Source organism: Scardinius erythrophthalmus (assembly GCF_964197995.2).
Source record: "Scardinius erythrophthalmus genome assembly, chromosome: 9".
Taxonomy (NCBI): domain Eukaryota; kingdom Metazoa; phylum Chordata; class Actinopteri; order Cypriniformes; family Leuciscidae; genus Scardinius; species Scardinius erythrophthalmus.
In genome coordinates, this window is record NC_138229.1 from 6,465,530 (window position 1) to 6,482,672 (window position 17,143).

Sequence of the window (17,143 nt, forward strand, 5' to 3'; positions counted from 1 at the left end):
ACATGCATTTTGGTGCTTTCTGTTCAAGCAGCTGAAGTTAAACCGCTTGAATGTGTGCAGTGTGGTCTGTCTCTAGTGAGTGTGTTTACATTAGCATTGAAGTCCACAGAGGCAATAATCAGCTTTCCTCTGCCTGGTCCCATGCTGCATGTGTGGACATGGATCAAGCTCATGAAGACTAACACCTTGACCCTGTGATTGAAGCCGGCCATTGACAAGTGGATAAGTGTCCCAGTTTACACCCCGTGACCCCGGTGCTCTTGGTATGGGCTGCATTGCTCAAAAGCATTGTGAGCTAAGTTGATCGTAGAGACCGTTGATGGCAATGGTTCTACGTTTATTAGGCTTGCAATGCTTTTGTGAAACGCAGCATGGGTGCTACAGTTTGATGCATTACTGTTTTAAACACAAGGAGCAGCTTCTCTGCCAATTATCACCAAAGACAACGATTTTGGGTTGCAAATCAAAATTTGGCTTTTACATACGAATGCCTAGAAGTTTAATAAATAGGCTACCCTATCTATGCGATTAATTTAATCCATAACTGGAAACATAGGGTTATTTAATGAGGAAAACTTACTGATTGCACAATTAACAATATTTTTATTTCTTTCATTTTTTACCTTTTCAAGTCTTCACCTCAAGAAATGAACTAAGAAAGTAATTATCATTGCATTTAATTATTGTCATAGCATGATTTGTCCAGCAGATGCCTCTCTTCCTTAGTGTACAGTGTGTTTGGAAGGGACTTCCAAAAATTTTTTTTTTCATAGGACTTTCTAGTTACAGTCACTTGTTACCCCATCTATCTGTTGCCATGCAGCTTTTTAAGTGGTTGAAGTTTTTATATGCTCACTAATTATGTTCTCAGTAATTATTTTCTTTATTCTTTAAAATGCTATATTACTTTTATTTAAATCATCATTGGTCTCAAAAATGACAGGTTTTGTGAAATTCACCCATATGTCAGAATAAGGTGTGTTTAGTTAGGTTATAAAGTAAAAGGTTGCTTGTGTTTTCTTTTGGGATAGACACACTTCTGAGTTTATAATCAAAAGCATAACTATGAGTTCCCTGGAGTCTTAATTTGGATAAAGTTGTGCAATGATAAAAATTCACAAACAGATGCCATCCTTTGCCGTTTTTGGCGAGAAAAACATTCAAGGGTGTTTCGTAAGTTTGTCATGAGCTTGAACAGGTCGAGTGTGTATGAAAGTGACACTGCGGCAGCGTGACCATGTGCTGGTCAGAAATCCACATTGGTCATAAAAGTTGTTCAGAGCTGAGGTTCAGATCACCCAGCGGGGCTTTGTGCCCACCTGTAGCCTGATCTGCTCTGGCAATGAGTCGGCATTCACTGCCACACTCAAGGCCAAAGAGACAACATTAATATAACAGCTATGGTCCCTTGTCCACTTTTTTTCCATTTGATGCAGTATCGTTATTCAGGGTTTTTTTTTGTGTGTGTGTGATTTTTCTGATGATAAAAAAGGTTTTTATAAACATTATAATTGAAACCCATTATTTTAGTCATAATGCATCATTTCTAAATTGCAAATTAGCATACATATTTATAATTTCTCAACATTTTTAATTGAAATAAACTTGCAAGAAATATTGCACAATTGCATTTTAATAAATGCTACACTTGAAATGTAAGCAATGCAAAATAATCTATTATCTTTGATCAATATTAGCTAGTTTTTTTTAACCACTTTTCTTTGAAATAAGCTTAAAACAAATCTTGCATAATACCATTTAAATAAATACCAGTTTGCTCGTTGCAACTTATGATGCACATTGATTTTAATGCTGAATTCATTAACAAACTGCTTTTTACCACTTTTAATTGGAATGATCACAAGAAATATTGCACAATTCTATTTTAATAAATGCTACACCATTTGCTCTTTGAAACATGATGCACATTGATTTTAATTTTGAAAAATTGATTAACTTTTTTAATTATTTTACCACTTTTTATCATAATAAACTTACAACAAATCTTGCACAATTCCATTTTAATGAATTCTACACGCACTGTTAGCTCCTTGCAACTGAAGATGCACATTTATTTTATTTCTAAATAATTTAATACAGTTAAACAAAACACTTTGATGATCAAAGGATCATTGTTTTATGTGATCATATTGGAAGTATTGATATTTCAATTCACCCATCCCTACTCTTATGCGTTCCGTCTGGTCCATGTGTGTGTCTATCTCTGGTAGTCTGGTGAGGTTGTTGATCTAACAGCTGATTCAATCCCTGGGTCTCTCAACCCCCCACAGTCTATTTATGGCAGATTCCCGTGTAGGACTCAGTTCTCAGGCCATACATGGAGTCCACTGGATGAGGTTACCTCTGATCGAGTGTGTGAGCATGTGCACTAGCATGACTCTCAATAGACTGTCACTCTGGAGTTGTTAACTGAACAGGATATTCAGAGAATTGCCACCTGCGGATTTTCAGTGACCACTTCTGCTGGAATATTCTTTGGATTAGGACGCCATTGGAATTTTATAATTTCTTTCTTTCTTTTCTTTTTATTTTTCTGTGTTGTGTTGTTTTCTTTAATTGGCTGCCATATCCTATTTTTTCTTTTCTTTCCCCCCTTCCAAATATCATTTCCCCCCTTCCCTCCCCCTTTTCCCTTCTTCCTGTCTATCGTCAACACCACTGTTCTTTTACATCTTCATTCACATGGATCAGCATCCCTTCGTTTTTAGGGTGGAGTATGATGGGCGTCTGCTATCTCTTCACCTCTCATCATTCACAAACTGACAATCACTTTATACAAAACACTCTTTAGAGACTGTTGCATTTGCTATAGTTGCGTTTGGACTCTACAAATGAACTTGGGAAGCTTTTCCAGGCAGTAACAAGTAAGTACCATTTCCATCTTCTTCCTTTTTGTTTCTCCGTCTACATCTCTGTGTGGCGGCAGCCGTAAGCCCTCAGGCTGAGCCGGCTTTATTAAGCCCCATGATAGCGTAATCCCCCTGTGACTCCAACCCACTCTGATCCGCTCCCTGCTGGACAATGGACAGGTTGGGAAGCATGTGTCAGTGATTCTCGTCTGCGTCCGTCCTCTTACAGCTCAACAGGTATATTTTGACAGAATCTTCTACAACCGTTGTATGTTCTGTTTCTGATGGTGCTGCATAGTTTCTTTACCAAATAACGTTCTGATTTGGTGTTTGTTTTAAGAACAAATGTGGTCTGACCTTGCTTTGGAACTGGTGGCAGTGGAATTGGGATTCTTTCTAAAGCATCTTTTATTGGCTATGTGTAAAACCAGAGTATACGGAGATAGAGATGCATCTATGCACATCTGAATCTTGTCTAGTAAGATATGCCTTCATCTGGTTGGCTTTGGAAGGCAGAATTGATGTAACCCTCGTTGTCTATGATATCCCACAATCCTGAGCGTGTGCTTTGGTAGTTAAAGAGAATGTTTGATGGAGCAGTTGAAATAATGAATTCAAAAATGTTCGTCCTTTCTTCCATGTTCCATCTGTCTTTCTGTTCATCCATCTGTTTATTTACTTATTTGTGTATTTAATTACTTGATTATTTATTCATTTGTTTATTAAATGTAGTTTTATTATTTCTGTTTTTATTTTTTCACTTATAAGCCATAAAACGCACACGATTTTTCCTGTTTCTTCAGGTTTTAGAGAGAGCCAATCTATATCTAGGAACTAGAGATTCGGGGGTGGCTTAAGTACCCACCTAGCAACCACCTAGTAATGTCTTAGCAACCTCCTGGTACACCCTAGCAACCACCATCAACACTTGAGCATTGTGGCAGTAAGTTTTACATGGACAGGAAACATTCAGATTTTCATAAAAACATTTCCTTCAGAACAATCGTAGTTAACAGGTTTGCTATTTGATTTGCATTGATGTTCATATGTAAAACTGAAGGGTTGGGACGTTGAATAGATATTTTACTTGACATGATACATTGAGATCTTTGCACTGTTGTTTTGATCATAAACGTGAAGGTTAGGACTCGCTGTGCCCTTAAGTCGTCTGAAGCTCATCTAGAATCAGCTGTTAACTGCGGGGTTGTAACCGGAGTGTGTCTGAGGACTGTGCCAACATATGCCGGTATATCTAAGCCTGGCATCCCATGTGTGTTTATGTTTGCGATGTCTGGAGGAGCGTGCAACCGCATCAAGAAAATCACCTGCTCCTGTGGGTGCTTATGTTCACTAACAAGCACTTGCTTTTTAAAAGTATTTTCATTATGTTGTCATTGAGGTCAGGCGTTAATGACTGATTATTTCTGCTTGTATGTGAATTTGGAGTTATATAAAATGCACTGCATAGATTCCCTCTTTCTCAGATTATTTAGATTGAAGGTTCTGCAATATTTTGTGCTCAGATACATGCATCATGATCTGTGATTCATATCACATGCTACTGTTCGAGAGGAATAAAGATTGATCCAGCAGACCTTATGAAATGAGACCGGCTAGAACTCCATAACCTCAGTGACTGAAACAGTACCCTGCCCCTGAAGATGAACTCCTACCTTAAGAAAAAGAGCATGCTCAGGTCTAGAGCCATACAGTGTTGGGCAATGCAGTTTAATGAAATGTCAAAAAAAAATTGGATTAGTTTTTTTTTTTTAAATCTCAATGTTCACCAAAGCTGATTTTATTTGATAAAATAAATTTCCTCGAGTGACTTCACGTAGTGTTTTTGCGTAGCACGTCTGTGTTGTACATCACATGCATCACACATGACCAGCGTCGGCCAATAATGAGCCTACGTGTGACGTACAACACAGACGCGCTGCGCAAAAACACTACGTGAAATAGCTCGAGGCCCAGAGAGAAGGAAATGAATAGTGGAATAAATTAAAACGAAAAAAGTCGTTATTTTTGTTTACTTTTTGCGCACAAAAAGTATTCTCGTCGCTTGATAAACTTGGAGCTAAAAAATGGGGAGAGTGGGGTAAAATGTCTTCTAATCTAATAATCTATCAAAATGTGCATATTTTTGGTCCCATGTTTTGGCATTTCAAAGTAGTTCTGCATGGTAAAAATATAGGTTTTCTGTCAGGTAGCATTTATTTTATACTCAAGCAAATGTATCCAGTTCTCAAAATACTTGGTGTAATGCCAATGCATTAACCATATAAATGATTTGTCCAAAGGTTACTCATGAATTATTCAACTAAGAGCGAAGAGAGAGAAGTCATTTTTATGGATCTAACTTTTGGAGATTATTGTTACAGTTAATGCACAGGTGTGGGAGTTTATTTGGGAACATTAGGATCACTGGACTTCATTTATGAAACATGAGCAGATTTCTGTGTAAATTGCTCGTAAAAACAATCTTATGTGCATTTACACATTTATTCATTTTGCAGATGCTTTTGTCCAAAACAACTGCAAAACTGTCACAACAATTTATGTAAGAGCGGTTTTACAAATGATTTGCACAAATTTGTTCTGCTTGTGCTTTGTCAAGGAGAGCCATTATGTGGTCTTGGTCAAGCAGTTTCTGAATATGGTTTGCAATTCTGGGAAACTTGCAAACTAGTTGAGCTCTGAAGTGACACTGTCAGAAAATTATCTCAGGCTGTCTTTGGTTGAATGTAACACGGACGTCTTTGAACCTCTCTCACTGTACGACGTAGGTCCACCGTTTAGGCCCCACGACCACAGACATCGCCACAATTGGTCATCTTTTGTCTGGGACGGCTCAAAATCGTACAATGTGTACCGGGCATAAATGAGTACCAGTTGGGTAATTGTATGCAATTGGTGGTCTGCACAGTCACTGTAGTTATGAGGTTGAAAGGGCACTAAGCAGTTCATATACATGGCTGTGCGTGGGTGCGTGTGTGTGTGTGTGTGTGTGTGTGTGTGTGTGCGTGCGTGCGTGCATGCGTGCATGTGTGTGTGAGTCTATGAGGCCTGGAGCCAGACTGTGGTATTGCAGCTGTTGAATTAGTTGCACCTGCCCTTTCTGTCAAAACAAACAGTCAGATTTCAACACTTAGTGTCAACACTTAACCCCTCGGTTTTCTTTTTCTTTGTCTGAGTTCTTGTTATTTTCTATCTATATCTTAGAGATTAAAAAAATATATATTTGAGGATAGAGGATGGATGATGTTTAGGATAATATATATTTAACTGCTAGATTAATTCATTATTTAATTATAGGGTTGCACAATATACACTACTTTTTAAAAGTTAGGGGTTGGTTAGATTTTTTAAAAAAATTTTTTGAAAGTCTCTTATGCTCATCAAGGCTGCATTTATTTAATCAAAAACATAGTAAAAACAGTAATATTGTGAAATATTATTACAATTAAAAATAACTTTTCTGTGATGTTAAAGCAGAATTTTCAGCTGAATCATTCTAATATGCTGATTTGCTGCTCAAGAAATATTTCTTATTATTCTTGACATAGCTTGTGGTGACCTTTTATATTTCTTGTAACCCTGTAAAATTCTTTACTGTCACCTTGCTGAATAAAGGTATTTATTTCTTTTTACAAAAATCATACTGACCTCAAACTTTTGAACCATAGTGTAGCCTATATAGAATTTTTTATAGAATTGTTATATTTTATTTATATATAAATTACTACAGAATTGACTTAAGACCATGTTCTTATCATCAGGTTTTGTGATAATCATTGCAATAGGATTTTTATCTATTAATCCATATAGTTTATGAAGATCTGCGGATGGAGATCTGGTGCCATAAATGTTGTGCGGCTTTTCTGGATTTTATATGTCAAGATAAGGCTCAATCAGAAGTGAAATGTAAAACCTGTTAGGCTAGATATTTATTGCAGATATTCCACTTCAGAAAAGATTTGCTGTTCATTTAAGGTGTTTTCTTTAGAACAGTGATTGCTGTCCTTCTGATGCATGCAAAACTGATGCTGGAGAATGAACAAGACTTTAACAAAACCAGACTGTATCACCATGAATTTATTTTTATTTTTTTATTGAATACTGCAGTGTTATATATGATTTATCCATGCACATCATTATTTTAAATTCATTCCATAGTAATCTTTTATCAAAATAACATCCCCTCCCTCTTGCAGCAACAAATCGTCTCTTCTCTGATGACACGTTTACTGGCGTGAGGGCGAGGCAACCTGTGCACTCACATGAGATCGACCAATAGGAAACCACAAACGTCCAATCAATTCCCTATGGACAAAATCATGTCCCGCCCTACATTTTGTTTTCATTTGAGAAGCTGCTTCAATAGGATATACATCACAATAGGAAAGAAAAGACCATCGCAACTTCCGTTTCATGACAACTTTAACAATAATGTTATAGTGACTGTGCAAAAGTTGTGACAAAAAAAATCTAATTCCTGTTATGTGGTCATGTAATTTTTATTTTAAATTCTGTTCTGCACTCTGTAACTATTTGTTTTGGTTTGCAAAGCCATGCTTTGCTCCTCTCTCTGTGTGTGTGTGTGTGTGTGTGTGTGTGTGTGTGTGTGTGTGTGTGTGTGTGTGTGTGTGTGTGTGTGTGTGTGTGTGTGTGTGTGTATGTGTGCGCGTGTTCATGTGCCTTCCTTATCACATTAGCTCTGCAATGTGTCACCATTTGATTTAACTGCTACAGAGTCTGAATAGAATTCATCCATAAATCTCCCACTCCCACTGGCATTGTTTGCAGCTCACCACAGTCTGTCTTTGTCCTTTGAGGTTCAGATGTGGCTCTTTCACTGCTACGGGTTGAGAAACATCTTTCCAAAGCATCTGACATCCCTCCAAATAGAAGTTGAATTTGTTGCTAGTATGGCGGATGAGGTTAGAGATGTTATAGGGCAGTAGGATAATAATATCCTGACAGTAAATGTTAAAATTAAACACTCACTTTTGAATGGCAGTCAGTGGAGAAAGATGGTGTAGTTATGGCATCTGCCAGCAGGGGAAAACTGGCCATGCTAACCAGCCAAATCTCTTGGTTCAGATTGAAACTTTGGCCAACTTCATTGATCATTACAGACTTCAGATGGCACTTTCCTGCTATTTGTCAGCTGTGTTTGACAATGCTTTGAATGTTTATGAGTTCTTGTCTGTAGTTGTTTTTGGATTACAAGAGAGATTGAAGAATGGAGGAGTTTATAACGCAGAAGAGGAATGAAGGAGCATAGGTTTTGAGTAACAGCACAAATGAACTGATGTTTAGAAATAATTCCTTGTGTAGATCTTTACCGTTACTTCCTGTTTAGAGCGGCTGTTGATGCAAGATCAGCTATTTCCCAAAACTGAGCCAAGAGCAACTCTTGAATAAATTTCATGGGGTGGTGAGGCCTGAGACTGATTCAGACTCTTCACAACCTTATAAGAGCAGAGAATGTGAGTCCTCGACATTTGTAAACCTCAGAGAGAATGATGTGTGCTGTGTTTGAAATGAAATACTAGTGTACTGCATACTACATACTACACAGTATACAGTATACTGCGCAGTTTTAGGGTTTTCCCATTCAAAGTTATATACATAAATACATTTATACATACACATGTAATCTTTTAATCTTTGAAATATGACTATTTGCATTTTTAATTCTGATATTTATTTGTTTTACCCTTCTACAGTTAATATTCTATAATTAATTCAGTGAATGGCATCCCGTTATAATCTTTTAAATAAGACTCTTTTGTATTTAGCCTTTTTTATGTTGAAATTCATTTATTTCTTACTCTTAATATATTGTATTATTAATTCAGTGTCCATTTGTAATCTTTTAAATAAGACTATTGTGCTTTTTATTTAATTTTTAGATTTATATCTGATTAAAAAAACTATTTTAATTACACTATACTACAGTTAATGATATTGTATGATTTATTCAGTGAATGGCATCCACTTATAATCTTTTAAATAAGATTTTTTTCTACAATTAATGTATTGTATGATTAAAGGTAGGGTAGGCAATTTCAGAGAGACTAGCAATAGAAAGCTAGCTTTGAAAGGATTAGATCCCACCCTCCCTTCAGATAGTCTCCAAAGCCACACCTCCTCCAAAACACATGAACGCGTACAGCCAGAGCAGAGTCTGCAAAGCGTCACGAGACGAGAGACAGTGTTATATTACCTCATGTCTCAAAGCATATAATAATAATAAATGTAAACAACTTACAGAGCTATTTCTTGTACCACCTGACTGCTGCAGATTCATTTCGGCATTGATAGTGTTGACATAGAAACGCATAAATCCGAGTCTGAGGATGTGAACAGCTCTGGGTAGAACGTCACGGGTTGCCATGTTGTAATTACAGTTACAACATGGCATGAAATCGGCATAAGATCATTGTTTTGGTTCAGGAGGAGCTGTAAAATGCGGCTACTGTTTGTTTGCGGTGCTCTGTGACTGATGTCTGTCTACAACTCTGCATAGCCTCATAAAAACGCACTGATGACGTGTGATGTCTGTGTGAGCAGGTGCACGGAGGTATGGAAATGCAATGATTGGACGAAGATTTTTTGGTCCAGAGACTTTTAATAGACCACTTTAATTATTGTTTGCTCTTAGGATATGAAGAGAGTTTCAACCAGTTTAACAAATGAAAATCATTGCCTACCCTACCTATAATTCAGTGAATGGTGTCCATTTATAATCTTTTAAATAAGACCATTTTGCTTTTATTTAATTTTTATATATATATATATATATATATATATATATATATATATATATATATATATATATATATATATATATATATATATATATATATATATATATATATATATATATAATGATCAATTACACTATACTTACAGTTAATATTAATTCAGTGAATGGCATGCAGTTATAATATTTTTAGATAAGACTTTATTTTGAGATTAATATTTTGATTAATATGTTTAATTTTTTTGTATTGTATGATTAATTCAGCAAGTGGCATATGCTTTGAAATGTGATTATTTTCCTTTTTTTTCTAGTTTTGTGTTAAAATGTCTTTTGGCAATCCAGCAAAATGAGTCAATATTTATTTTTTATTTGATGTATTTCAGATGATTTATTTGCAACACTGAAAGTTCAAATCAAGCACATTGCATTGTGGGATACAGTATTGCATCATGCATTACTCGCTGGATCTATATATCACATTTTGGCATAGTAGGTCCTCCAGATATTCTGTGCATATATTCTGTATACAAAATACATACTGTGAGAATTCTATTACAAAAACAGTGCAAGGAGTGTTCAAAGTAGGAGGATGAGAATAAGGGAAGGAAAAGTCCTTTTGAGGATAGATGTTTAGATACGAGACAGAACAATGAGACATACTGAGACGGTCCAGACTCAGGATCCCAATAGAGAATCACTTTCAATCCAGAGCTTTATCTTTGTCTGGAAATCCAGCCTCTAGTGTTTGAGGCAGTTAGAGATCCACACCTGACTCCTGTCTGTAAAGTATGCTCGAATGGTTGTTCTCACAGTGCAGTCTGTAGTTCAGCAGTAATTTAAACAAACCTCATCCTGCCAGAAAAGCTCTCTGTGTCCTAATAAAGGCAGAAGATGGAGACCAGAACGACTACAGAATGTAGTCTGAGCGAACTCCTCCTCTGAGCTGTGCTGGGACTGCACGTTAAATGTAAGTAAGGGAGTTTTTATAAGATTCCAGAAGTGATTTGACTGTTTCTACTGATGTCTCTCATATTCCCATACAGGGATACCTTTTCTATTGCTTTATGATAATATTAGTCACGTGTGTCTGTATACTTAAATTTGTACTTGTTATATTGCATACCTGCACAGCACACAGCTTTACAGCGATTACAAGGGCTCATGTCAATAAATGTCAAGTGAATAACAGCAGTGGGCATCTATGTTTGAGCATGAAGCGTTTAGTAATCTCTAGCTTAGGTCAGAGCATTTAGACTGAACTTTGTTGTTTTTGTGTAATGTCTGTTCTTCCCACAATGCTTTGATGTGGCCCATCGTTCAACTTTGTCTCATGTAAACACAAGATTGTTGCTTGGCAATGGCACTAGCAGTTCCTTGAGTGATGAATGTGTGAAAGCAGTCTCAGTTTTGAATCCTGCTTTTATTTTGATGCCTTAGACTACACAACAGGATCAAACTCTCACAGTTCAGACTGTCAACTGTCTTTTATTTTTCCTAGAAATTTTACCTATATACGTTCAGCAAAGTAGTATATGAAAATCAGATGTATTGTAAATAACACAACAATGTCTAAAATGCAGTTCAATATGATTCTGTTGATATAATTATTGTTTGATTATATTGAATCTCTTGATTCAGTGATTGAAATACAGAAAAGCAGTAATGGTGTGAAATATTACTGTTTAAAATAACTGTTTTCTGTAATATATTTTAAATGCAATTTCTGTGATGCAACGCCGAATTTTAGCATCATTATTCCAGTCTTCAGTCACATGATCCTTCATAAAACATTCTAATATGCTGATTTGCTGCTCAGGACACATTTCTTATCATCAATGTTGAAAACTTATCATCAATGTGTTTTTTAGGATTCAAAATCTGGGCCCGTATTCATAAAGATTCTAAGAATCCTCTCAGAAAACTCTTAATTTAGCTTAAAAACTTTTACGTAGGAGTCTTAGCTTAAGAGCAATTCGGGACTGATCTGAGAGCAACTCTGAGTAATGAAAAGACAAAAACTTTTATCTTAGTAAGAAGGCGGGGTTGACCCCGTTGCTATGTATGACACAATCTTTTGAAGACTGTGATTGGTTGGTTGTCCAAGAAGGGGAAAAAAGTGATTTTAAGTATAGGGTCTATTCTAAGCCTTCACTTTGAAATTACATGCGTAATTTTTCCTATTTGACCGTTCTCACACACACACATTATATATATAAATCCTTATTTTATTAACCATGCTGTTGATTTCCTATAAGGTATTTGCTTGGCTTAGAATGATAAAAATTGTTCCACTCTTTCTAATTACACTGATTGTTGGCATGTCTATTTAAATGGTGGTTTGAATGTTGGTTTTAATGTATCAAACATGGAATTTTCCCAGTTGCCAAATATCGTAATGTAGTGATTACTTTCATTTCGGGCGCTATGGCATTTCTGCGCTGTGTTGGAGATATTAGCGTGTCTCTAAAAAGATCTGTCACAAACATGATCCCTGCATGATCTAATTTAAAGCGTCTTATTAACTCACTGTCATCCATTGTCTGCAACACATTTCTTCTCCTTCTTCGTCTTTCTGCCATTTTCTCCTCTGCTAAAGAAACTCTTAAGCCTCTTAAAAGTCCTCGTCCGTGCTCCTAACAATTTTGACCTTAAGACCTCTTTTAAGGGTTAAGATGCTTTTTGAATTACTTTTTTCTTTACTAGGATTTTTTCTTTAAATTTAAGAGTAAACGCCCACATTTCTAAGAATTTTCTTAGAATTTTGTCACTAGGAGCTCCTCTTTGCATTAAGATTCTTTATGAATACGGGCCCTGGTTATCTATGCAGAAAATGAATGACTTTTATCCTACTATAACACTCTATACAATTATCACAATATCAGATTTGCATATTACATTATTATATTACTTTTATTGTTTCATCATCTCACATTATAAGTTTATACTGTGATATACTGTGTTATTGACCTATTACACAACCCACGCTCATAGTCCTGCGTAACCAGCTCCTAACCTCTAAATGACCAGAATAGACTCAGTCATAACTCCTTGGCTCACTGGAAGCATCGAGACTAGTTATTTGTGTTTGTGTTTTTAGGTCTTAAATGTACTCTCTAATTCTGCAGTCAGGGCAGGTACATTAGATATCTCCTTCTTAACATCAACTACTTGATCATCATAACTTCATAAAAATCTTGTATACATTGTGTTTATTGTACAGTTTTGTTTATTTGTATCCTAGAATTGGCCAAGGGAGAAGGAAAAGTAGAGGTATGACTTCCAGGAGTGAAAGGAATATGATAGATGAGTGTGGTGAAGAGCACATGCACAGCAGAGCCGGATAAACATAAGTTAGCCACTCCTCCTTGAGGTCTCTCAGCCAATCACGTCACACATTGCCTTATTAAGGGCAGCAGTGCTTGAGTGGTCCAGTAAGATGACTTGGAGATGACAAGAGATGGACATGTTTGCATGTGCATGTGCCAGTATTATGACGCTCTGGCTAGACTGGGTTTTCTTCAAAATGTAGCAGTCAAAAAAAATGTTGGCTATGATATTTTAGAGCTCAAGCTGCCTGAAACACAGCTGCCTGAAAAACATTGATATTTTAGAGCTCAAAATTTGATTATACATTTTTATACTTGGGTTAATCATGAAAAACCCATATTTTTTTATTTATTTGTATTAAGTTGTACCTGTTTGTAGTGTAATCGGATAGCATTCTGTATTACATGATGACCATCAATCTCTTGTATGAAATCAATCTAAATAAGGACTGAAAAATTGTCAAGTTTGCATGAATACACATTGTGTGCTGTCTTGTTTTACACAATGTCCATTGTACTGTAGCGTACAATAGAAATACTTTTAAATGTGCCAGTAAAAGCAGTTGTGTTTCAGGCAGTTAATTATAAATATAACAGTTCTTATGCCCCTTCTCATGTCATGACTGAGTTTTACACATTGTTTAGTGCAGTATTTCTCAAATCCAGCCCTCGGGACCCACTTCTCAGAATGTTTTAGATGTCTCACCTTACAACATCCTAAGAAGCTGATTAGTGAGACATATAAAACATTCTGGTAGGTGCATGGATCCCCAGGACTGGAGTTGAGAAACACTGGTTTATTGAACCTCACAGGACCTTTGGCTCTTGGTGCTCCCTCTAGTGCACACTATGACAATGTCACACCAAAGTTGTAGTGTTTTATTAGGTCGTGTTGGCATGTACCTGTGCGGGCCTATTGCACTTTCATTCTGTCTGGTTGGTCTCACACTCTCTTTGTCTCATGCTAACAGTGATTTGCAGCAACAAAGCAATCGACAGTACTTTTCAGTGAGAGTTTTGAGGCGGTTTGATTGACAGACAATTTGGCGATGTGACAGAGTTAACTTTATGCATGGGAGTGCAGACAAAGAAGTTCACATAGTTATGATGCAGTTATTGTGTTTTAAATTTACGTTTTTCTTCTAATATTTATATTTCATTTTTATTCTCATATTGATATTTTATTTCAGCTGCTAAAATATATATTTTTTTAACTAGTTTTAGTTTCAGTTAAAAATAACAACGCTGGCAGTAATGTTGTCAAACACCTGTTTAGCGACTTGGCAACTAGGCAACAATTTCCAAGAATAATCCTAATAGTTTGTCAATAAAATCAAAGCTGCAGTCCATAACTTTTGGGGCTCTTGCAGTTAATAAACAGAACTGCATGCGTTTTGCAGAAGAACATTATAGCCGGAGCTACTTCTCTCTGTTTTACGTATGTGACGAGTCACACAGGTACTGGGTTACTCCACAATGGTACGACCCGACCGGTCTAAAATTGCTCTCAATACAGACTAAGGCACATGGACCAACTGTTTCTAGTTACACCTAGAATCAGTAAAGAAATTGGTCGTCGAGCATTCAAATTCAAAGCTCCATCAGACTGGAATAACCTTCCTTCCTCACTTAGGTCGATCACTTCTTTTCATATCTTCAAATCATCTTTAATTACGCATTTTCAAACATCCTGTTCTTGTTTCTGAACTGTTCTAGGACTCACACTACTCACTGTCCAGTGTATTGTATATATGTGTGTATTTGTGTATAAATATGTATTGTATACTTTACTTATGCATGCAAGTAGATGTAATTATAAGGGGGTGTGTAGTATGCTTATGTGTACAAATGTCTACCTCTATTTTTCGCAGAGGGATTTTTTTTTTTTTTTTTTTTTTTTTTTTTAAATCATACCCTGTCTGCAAATTTGTGTAATACTAGGTGGTGATGGGCGGGTGGGGGGCTAGTTTCGGGGAGCATTGTTGGAGTGTGCGTGGGTACGAGTGTGTGTGTGTCTTTGTGTTTATGTGTTTGGAATTATCTTTAATATTTACTTTTTATTATCTTGTACTGTTCGTCATTATTGTAAGGACCCCCTCGAAAATGAGATGGTACATCTCAAGGGGCTATCCTTGAAATAAAGAATAAAGAATAAAATTGTCTGGATATAAACACTTATTATAGGTGTACTGTAGTGATTCAGGATAAGACAAAAAACGGTTTGGAAAATGGATTCATGATGTACTCGCTCATTATATATTTTTTGTAAATTTTGAACTCAAAAAAAGTCATGGACTGCAGCTTTAACAATCAATTTTATTGATTGAATGTTAATGTTAATACAGCAAAAGGTATGTGAGTAATATGTGTAATATACTGGATGGTGTAGTTACAGCATCTACCAGTAAAAGGGCTAACTTTTTAATGCTAACCAGCTAAAACTTAAAGACCGCCTGTGGTGAAGTTTTTAATGTTGTTTATGTAGTGTTTTTAAAGACAAACCATGTGCAAATTCATAAGTCAACACCATTGTAGAGTATTTTCTCCTTAAAACTGCAGTGAAAAAGACAGTCTCAAAAACGCGGTTTAAAATAGCTGGTGTTTCTGATGCCACAAATATGTTGTAACCAATCATGTCAACATGCGGGCGAGCTTTAGCATATCATGATTACTATCCTGCAAAGCAGGGGAGTCTCAAGAGAAGCCAGGTTATAACAGTATATTTTTCTGTTGAAATGAAAAATCGGGTACATTTAGCAATATAGCGGGTGAATTATGGATATAATGTATATTACGATGTGAACTATATGCCTTTCTCCACTGACGTTCTAAGTTGTTCAAAGCATTTCTAAGGATGATGATTTTTAGAAGGCAGCTGTCTGACTCTGAGATGGCGAACGGGAACATGGTTTGTGTAACGTTAGCAAAACATTATTAGCTGTTTGATAATATAGGAAAGCCAAAGACTAATGATATTAATTACCGTTATGTGTCATATTAACTACAGTAAAGTTGACCGAGTGGATCAGGTATGAGTGAATCAGGTATTCTGAGCTGGTGTGAGTGAGTGGAGGCTGGGCTAATTTGCATTTTCATAGTGCCGCGTATACCAAATGAAGCAAGGGTGTGAGTAACATTCAAGCTATGCGTGAATAATATTTTTCACAGGATTTTTTTTTTTAAATATGTCATTTTGGTGATCAAACATGAGTTTTAAGGGATAAAATGGACTTATCCAAAATGTCCTGTCACATTTCGTAGCAATAAGCATAAAAGCATCCAAATTACATGGAAGATAGCTTTTGTCTTGTTTAGCAGTCTTTAGTGTGTGCATTATAAGAATATAGAATTTTCTTAATAATACAGCTTGATTTTAATAAAGCTTCACATTCATTTGCCTTGTTTTTCTGACTAAAATATGTTAAAAACAGGTCTGACTAATTAAAGACTTTCGTCTTTGCATCACTGAGTGTTTGTGACTCCTGGATTGCTGACGCATGTGTGAGTGTGTGTAAATGTAGCAGCGATCATGTCATAAGTCCAAGAATCTACCGTGCTCCCACAATCCACTTTTATCATCCAGGCTAATTTCTGCCTGTAATCAGATTACTGCCTGTGAGCTGCCTAGCACCTCTCTCTCTCTCTCTCTCTCTCTCTCTCTCTCTCTCTCTCTCTCTCTCTCTCTCTCTCTCTCTCTCTCTCTCTCTCTCTCTCTCTCTCTCTCTCTCTCTCTCTCTCTCTCTCTCTCTCTCTCTCTCTCTCTCTCTCTCTCTCTCTCTCTCTCTCTCTATCTCTCTCTCTCTCTCTCTCCCCCTCCCTCCCTCCCTCCCATGTGTTTGCTTTAGCCCTGCAGTTTTGCCTGTGTGCATTTCCATCACGTTGAGTCCATCCGTGGCGGTCCCTCTCTCTCTCTCGTCTGCCTGAGTCTGTGATTAGGTCTGTCTGTCCTTTTCCTCTCTTTCCTCTGTTTTCTTTCTTCCTTTTCATTCCAACATGTTTCAAAACCAGTGGATTACGAACTATCTCAACCATGTCACACAGTGTAGTCAAGGTAAGTGTGGAACTGTCTGTACCCGGTTACTGTTACCAAGCAGTGAGGCTGATTTATGGGGATTTAAGTGAAAATCATTACCAGGTCATTGACTGAATAGTTACAGAAAGGATCGCACAGTTGT

At 36.6% G+C, this 17,143-nt stretch overlaps 1 protein-coding gene across 6 annotated transcripts in view; it reads left to right on the plus strand.

Moving 5' to 3' along the window:
* The first annotated feature begins 2,421 nt into the window (after nucleotides 1-2,421).
* Nucleotides 2,422-17,143, plus strand: part of svilb (supervillin b) — a 62,354-nt gene continuing 47,632 nt past the window's right edge. For 2 of the 6 annotated variants that reach the window (XM_081374421.1, XM_081374422.1), the window contains exon 1: nucleotides 2,422-2,885. Coding sequence is in view for 4 of the 6 variants with exons in the window: in XM_081374419.1 (XP_081230545.1) it covers nucleotides 16,962-17,019 (58 nt within the window). In the remaining 2 variants the exon portion in view is untranslated. Of the gene's footprint in view, nucleotides 2,886-16,802; nucleotides 17,020-17,143 lie in introns of those variants that run through there. The other 4 variants (XM_081374419.1, XM_081374420.1, XM_081374423.1 and 1 more) reach the window with 2 other exon arrangements.